Source organism: Xiphias gladius, chromosome 3 (assembly GCF_016859285.1).
Source record: "Xiphias gladius isolate SHS-SW01 ecotype Sanya breed wild chromosome 3, ASM1685928v1, whole genome shotgun sequence".
NCBI classification, from domain to species: domain Eukaryota; kingdom Metazoa; phylum Chordata; class Actinopteri; order Istiophoriformes; family Xiphiidae; genus Xiphias; species Xiphias gladius.
In genome coordinates this window covers 19,732,217-19,739,275 of record NC_053402.1, presented here as the reverse complement: position 1 = coordinate 19,739,275, position 7,059 = coordinate 19,732,217, and the positions used below count along the sequence as shown (strand labels likewise).

General features: G+C 45.2%; 1 protein-coding gene across 1 annotated transcript; it reads right to left on the bottom strand.

The window, feature by feature from the left end:
- Positions 1-1,458: 1,458 nt before the first annotated feature.
- LOC120788285 (2',3'-cyclic nucleotide 3' phosphodiesterase) lies at positions 1,459-6,835 on the bottom strand. Its single transcript, XM_040123938.1, has 4 exons — positions 6,713-6,835; positions 3,362-4,960; positions 3,096-3,223; positions 1,459-2,886 (listed from the first exon to the last, which is right to left on the bottom strand). The coding sequence occupies exons 2-4, from the start codon at positions 4,920-4,922 to the stop codon at positions 2,422-2,424; spliced, it is 2,154 nt and encodes a 717-aa protein (XP_039979872.1). The 5' UTR covers positions 4,923-4,960; positions 6,713-6,835; the 3' UTR covers positions 1,459-2,421.
- Positions 6,836-7,059: the final 224 nt, after the last annotated feature.

Below are 7,059 nucleotides of genomic sequence, written 5' to 3'. Positions count from 1 at the left end.
TCCCACTGCAGTTCAGAGGGGTTCATTGTACTTTCTCTTCCACGACATTGATTTGACAGCTACAGTCTCAAGTTACTTTACAAATGAAAATTTTCTAAACAACCCGTATAACGAGCTTATAAAATAGGATGCATTGTTCTAGATCAACATTGTGTAATAATATACGAAATATACTAAAAACTGACTCAACCTTGACCAACTACAATAGCAAAATGCTACATTAGTGCATTGGCAATAATAATTAAATCATCTATGTGTTTTTACATACTTTTGCCGATGTTACTTTAGTACTTTATTTTGAATGCAGGACTTTACTTGTAATGGATTTTTTTTTTTTTTTTCCGCAGCGTGGTGTATTCACAGGATGCGAATTTCCCTGATTCCCTTTTCGATGAAAAGCGCTCGAATTTTGCCGCTACAATTCGGTTTCGGGTTACTGGACCCAAATCAAACCAAAGTGGTTCTCGGTGAGCACCTGAAGGCATCATCGGTTTCTTCACCGGGCTCCACACGCACCACTCGTGGAGGAAAAACAAAAAAAGGGCAATTATCCTGCCGCTGATGCGGATTGGTTGACAGCGATCTTTATCTGGGCAGGCGTCCAATGATGAAATCACTCGGTCTTGCGCACAATCGACACACCGGCTCCGAGTTGAACAGCGTGATGGGCAGGGTTCGTTGTCTTATACCTGTCCTTGGCCTAAATCGGGAGGTCGTCTTTAGTTTGAAGGACCCGATGGAGAGTAAAGGCATTCGTCTTAGGTGGGGTTTTTTTTTGTTGTTGTGTGTTTAAAAATGGAGGCAGTACTTACAAGCACAAAGAGTAAAACTATTTGCCTCTTTTCACACTTGGAGCGGTGTTTTTGTTGTAGACTTGTGTGGCAGCTGTGGACTTGTCACCCTGATAAGATGCAGAAGTGACCTTAAGAGACTAATAAAGATTAGAATATAAGCACCAATGCAGTATCGGGGTGTGTTAAGAGTCCGCTAATGCAAACGGGATGCAACTTTGAGACACCGCGCGGGTCAGCTGCAGTCTGGAGGTCGCAGCCGGTCTTGGAAGTTGGCAGCTCCTGGCGGTTTGTACTGTGCCAGATTCTTATGCAAAGGCAATCTGAGATCGGACTAATTGTGTAATCCGGCCTCTGGTACAACGTTTGGAAAATACAGTATCGGAGGAATCATGAAGACTGTGTGTGTGTATGTGTGTGTTGAAGTCAGTTTCGAAACACCGAATGCCATTTGAGGTTGGAAGTAAGAAAACACCTTACCACAAAAATCCATCACTTTCTTTTAACACGCATAGTGAGCGATGAGTGCCCCCTGCCGGTTCATACTGTCAACTGCAAGCGCACGCCGTGAGAAAGTGACCATGTGCAGATAAACCGTCCCAGACGTCAGCCTTGCGCGCTAGTCATCCATGTGCGCCGACACTACAGAGCACGCAGCAAATTGCAGTACTGGAGCAAAGCATGTTCTTTTTTATTAAGTGTACAAAACAAGTGCAAAAATAGTGATTCATAAGAGCTACACAAAGTAGGAGTTGCCCTTCAAAAAATTACAGTCACAGAGGATACGAGTCGAAATGCAATACATGAAGTGCTGTTCAAAAAGGATAAAAGGGATCAATGGTGCAGTCTTGCGCAGTAGAAAAGATTGCAAAACATGAACTTGGTTTCACAGCATTTGATAAGTACTAAGTGCAAGCTGTTGAAACAGATGCCAAATTCATCAGCATACTCCCTTTGAAACTATGCACAGTGCAAAGATATTACAAGGAAGAACCTCTATAAATGACATTCACTCTAATACACTTAATCAAATAGATAACTTTGGCCCATATGCTATTGTAACAATTACTTCCTAGGCTGTGCACACATACACACTTGCACAGAAATGACGGCTATTCTTTTTAAACTTACAACTAAGCCAACATAAACACCAGACAATTCTGTCAAAGATGCAGAGCTACATTTAGCAGGTCAGAAATGTGTTAATATGTTGCTACTGTTAACCTGGCATGCATGCAATGAAAGTACCTAGTTTATCATTCACATCTGAATACTGAGAAACACTGACATGTATAGAAGAGTAACTCTAAGTTTGAGATAACTGTGGAGCTGTGGGAGGAGGCTATACTACCTAAAGCTGCAGCTAACAACACCTCAGCAAGTAGCCAGGTACTGCAACTCTGGCACTGATATATGAAACAAGATACTGAACGTTGACAACAACAAGCCTAACTGGACTGAAGGCATCTTGGGTTGTGGTGCAAATCAACAGTAAAAGGCACACAGCTTGTGGATTTAGGGTGGCTATTACTGAATCCCTAAACACTGCACAAACACACAAACCTTGCACAGAGTAAGCCTAAGTTTTAATTCACCAGTCATCCCGGCCACACATCCCCATGTTTGCCATTTACAGTATGTTGCACTTTGGCTTCTTTTTCTTCTCAGGTTCTTTTTTGGTTGGCTCCAGCGCCTTGCGGTTATAGAAGCTGGAGAAGCAGGCTGGGGCGCAGATGGGCTCTCTGAGGCTGAGCAGCCACCTTCCTTCAGCGTAATAGGTCAGCGAGCCGAGCTCCATCTCCTCGACCAGCTCCCCCTGCTGGCCCTCCTGCTGCAGGGCCAGGATTTCGAGCAGATCCAGGCCTGTTTGAACTGGCTCGACACCCTCTGCACACCCCAGAGTGATGTGGGCGCGGCTTCCCAGGGGCAGGGAGGCAGCTGCGGGGACAACAGACTCTGCCTCCTTTTCGGCATCGGCTGGCCACAGCAGAAGCTGCTCCTCAGTGAGGGACACTCTGGCACCGACAGTGCGAGGAGTGACGAAGAGAGCACTCAGTGACAGCTCGAATGTAGAGCCATAGAAATCCTTAACCTCCTAGAGAGCAGAGAAGAAAAAAAAAAAAAAAAGTGAAAGGAAATATCACAAGATTCATTTTAATATAACGAAACATCACACTGCTAGGTTGTTACTCTGAGAAATGTTTACTCAACAGTGCAAGAGATGAATTGCCTAGTAATAAATTAACATGGCTACAACCATGTAGCTATCAGAGTCTGTAAACAATTAAATGACAAAGGTCTTACTGGCTTCTCTGCATACTCTTTGGCACCCTCTGCTTTTCCATAGTTACAGAGTTTTGAAGTGCAATGGAGGGTTCCTTTGGCTTTAAAGTACTGCTCCAGATCCACCTCTTTCTCAGCTTTACCAGTGACTGTAAATACAACGCAAGTTCAGCTGCACCTTAGTCATGCCAAAGATTTGAGAGATCAGTCTGCTTAGATTTGATATTTCTCACCGATGCATTCACCTTTGTAATACACGAAACAACTTTTAAAATACAAAAACTCACAGTCTATCATGTGTTTCTTGAAGGCCTCCAAGGTGTCCAGCGTTTTAAGGAAGTCCATTGATGTGCACCCAATCTTGTCCTGGACAGAGGAGAGAAGAAACCAGCCAAAGTAAAGAGGAATGGACATTTCCTCCAGTGGACCTTTCATGGCTTCCAGTTGGGCCTCCTCTAGTCCACGCCTGGTCTTCTTGGTCAGCTGTGCTACATCTCTGCTCCATTCTGTTTGTGGTTCCAAGAAGACAGCCACAAGATGGTGTTCCTCAGCAATCTCCCCCAGGCGGGCCAGCCGATCCTGGGTGTGGTTGGTGTCATCCACCACTATCAGCACAGAGGAAGCTGTTCCTGCAGTGCAGCAGTTTACCACAGCCTCATCCAGAGACTTGTATCCATCCACAGATGCTTCTGGATTCTCTGGCTTTATACCGTGGTCATCAGCACAGATGACAGAGCAGTGGTCTTTGTAGGCATCAGCTATGGCACGTGCCAAGAAACTTTTACCGCTTCCTGGAAGGCCTCTGAGGACAACGAGGGTACGAGAGGCGTGCAGGGCTTCTTTGGTCTGCTCTCGTTCCAGGAGGGCAAAAGACAGAGAGCCAGATGCAGGGACTGTATCTTTCTCCTTTTCAAGCTCAGCTGTATCCTGTTCAGATTTAACACCTTCACCTTCCCCTTCTGCTGCCGCCTCAGCTCCCTTCGGGGTATCAGACTCCGCTTCCTTCTTGTCCTCGGCAGATTTCCCATTTCCACTTTCAGCTGAATTCTCGTCCTTTAATGTCATACCTTCTGTGGGCTTTTCTGAGGGAACATCTGCCTCCAAAATGGTCTCTGCTGGTGTTTTCTCTTTCGCCTCCTTTGTAGACTCAGCTGCAACGTTGTTTTCTGCCTCCCCCTTTTTGGCAACTTCTTCTGCCCCAGTATCCATTGTAGTATGCGATTCTGCCTCAGTCTCCACTTGTTCTGACACTTTCGCTTCTTCGCCCGGTGGTTGTGAATCCACTGACTGGTGCAGCGTGGCTGGTTCAGGTAATGTTTGCTCTTGTAGTTCAGCTTCTGGAACTGATTCTGCCAGTTTCTCTGGCTCTGGTACAGGGGCTCTCTCTGCCAGAGGCGTTTGCATAGGCAAAGGTTCTGGGTCATTCTCTGGCACGGGCTGCTGTTCAGGCTGAATGTTTTCTGGTTCTGTGTCTAAAGCTGCAACTGGGTCAGAGATCTTTTCAGATGACTCATCTGGTTCTGCTGGTGACACCGCACCGGGCACTGACTCTGTTTCAGATTTTTCTTTGGCCAAGCTGTCCTCAATCTCTATTTCTTTTTTCTCTTCAGACAGTGTCACATTTTCTGTCACCTTCAACTCTTCTGTTTCTTTCGTGTCTATTACTTCTCCATGATGACCATTTACTGCCAGCTGCTCGGTCACTTCGCCAGCATCTGGTGGCTTCTCAGGCTCCGTGGATTCCTCTGGTGTCTCCAATTTTGACACAACCTCTTTTTCCATTACAGTCTCCTCTTGCTGTGGAGTCTCTGACGCATCCAAAACCTCGCCGCTCTTTTCAGTATCCATGCTTGGCTTAAAGTCGTCCTTTGTGCACCACCATGTACCTTAAAAAAAGCACAATTGAAGGAAAGAGAGAAACGGTTTAATCAGCGCAGCGATGACTGAATTCATAAAACTCCCCAAACACATACAAGCTTCAACATGGTCCCACCCACTACACCTTAAAGAGCACATTATTTTTAGTATTGAGTTGCTCCAGCACTAATAAAATTAAAGCATGTTAGTTTGAATTCTAGGCCACGGCTGTAGCACGGCATTATTCATATATTTATTTATTTAGTACGATTCATAAATCATACATCTCTCTAAATTGAAAATCGGACTGAAATAGATTTAGATGGACCTAGTCACATTTAACGGCTGGGCAGATTGTCCTATCATTAATAATAAATGATCAGAAATTTGATAAAATAGTTTTTTCAACTGGCACAATTGAAAAAATATTTACATTTGCCAGAAAACAGTGCGGAAGAGGTGAAATCAATGGTTGACATTCTCATTTTTTGCATGGAAATAAAAACAATAAAAAAGGACCCGTTTTAAGTCAGGATAATGTCTCATCCTGCAAGTCGATCATTATCCATGACTTAACACAGCGAGAGATATTGTAGGGGGTGACTTTTTTTTTGGTGGATACACTGTCACATATAAATTTAATCCAATAGCCCTACAACAACCTTCAGCTTCAATGTTCATTTTTGTGCAGCAGGGGTGTTGTGCCCTTGTGCGTACGGGATGGGTGGGGGCGAAACGCTGGTGCAACTTGATCAAATTTTAATTTCCTTTTCTGTGTTAAGAAAATAAGGACAACGGCCCGACGGCACAGACACACGAGCATGACTGCAAAAAACAAAAAAACGATGTATTCACACCTCGCATGTAGAAAATGAGCAGCGCTAAACCTCGCCAGCAAACATAGACAAAGGGTAGTTAAGAAAATGGGGCACCGCAGAAAAGTGTGATTACATCATACTACGGCGACCTCCGCCGTGAGGCAGGAAATTTTGTCAAAATGTCAGCGTGAGGTTTGTTTTCTAAACGCTGGATTAAAACAGATGTGCGAAACCTCGTCGGGTCATGAGACAGAAGCGGAAGCTCTCCCAACTCAACCCCAATGCAACAAAGACAACCTGACCCACACCAGCCTCAGTATTTTTGAAAACCGGCTGGGAGTGCAAAACCAAAATTGGGATATATGAACACGTTTCACGTCTGTTGGTCTCCCTCTCAGTCGCTCTATCAGCGAGGTACGGCGGCAGTAAATACGCAGTGAGAGTGAGAGAGAGACGGAGAGAGAGATAATGGTTGTCTTTTTGTTTAAGGGCAAGTTTGGACTCCATACGTAAAAGATTAACTTAAAAATGAACAATTTTTAAAAAAAAAAATAATAAGTCTCCAAGGCCGCGGCCAAGTGAGCTCAAATGTTGTTTCAAAAACAGATAAAAAAAAAATCGATGTAGCTTGAACACTACATTTCACTAGCTGCACAATGTGGCCAGGCGGGGAGTGGCGTGCGCCTAACGCTAGCACGCCAGACAAAAACAATTTAGCCTGGACGCCAGTAAATTTGGGTAGAACATCACCAGCCACGGCGCCACGTCTTAACAAGTGGGGTGTTTGTTTGGTTTTTTTTTTTTTTTTGGTTTTGCTTTTCTTTTTTCTTTTTTTTTTGAGGCGCAAACAAATCACTGCACGTTACTGGAACGACTTATTTAGGCAGTTTGAGTAAACAGAAATAATGGAGGAGTTGTAGCATACGGCATGAAGGGCTTTTGTTTGCTAAAATGCCAGCTTACCAGTTGCTGCAGTGAGGCTGTCGGTGGTGCCGCTGACCACGCGTTTCTCTCTGGATACAATGACAAGGCAATCCTTGGCACAGACACGCACCCGCTCCACTCTTCAAGGGGGGGGTGGGTGGTGGGTGGTGTGGTGTGGTGTGGGGGGAGCTCGGGCTGGGGGGTGGGGGGGGTGGGAGGGGGTTGGGGGGGTGGAGTGGGGGAGAGAGAGAGAGAAAAAAAACCCGGAAATTCCCGGGAACGCGCAAATGGGCGGGGCCACGGACACGCCCCTGAGGACCGGAAGGAAGCCACCGGAGAAAACTAAATTTTTTAAAATTCCGTGTTTCTCTCTAACATTAGCAGGA

What these genes read in the sequence shown, in the direction of transcription:
- LOC120788285 (XM_040123938.1), bottom strand. Translation starts at nt 4,922, where the DNA reads ATGGATACTGAAAAGAGCGGCGAGGTTTTGGATGCGTCAGAGACTCCA. An exon ending in CAAGAAACACATGATAGACT is followed by an intron (nt 3,224 to 3,361) that starts GTGAGTTTTTGT and finishes TTGTATTTACAG; the next exon opens with TCACTGGTAAAGCTGAGAAA. An exon ending in AAGAGTATGCAGAGAAGCCA is followed by an intron (nt 2,887 to 3,095) that starts GTAAGACCTTTG and finishes TCTGCTCTCTAG; the next exon opens with GAGGTTAAGGATTTCTATGG.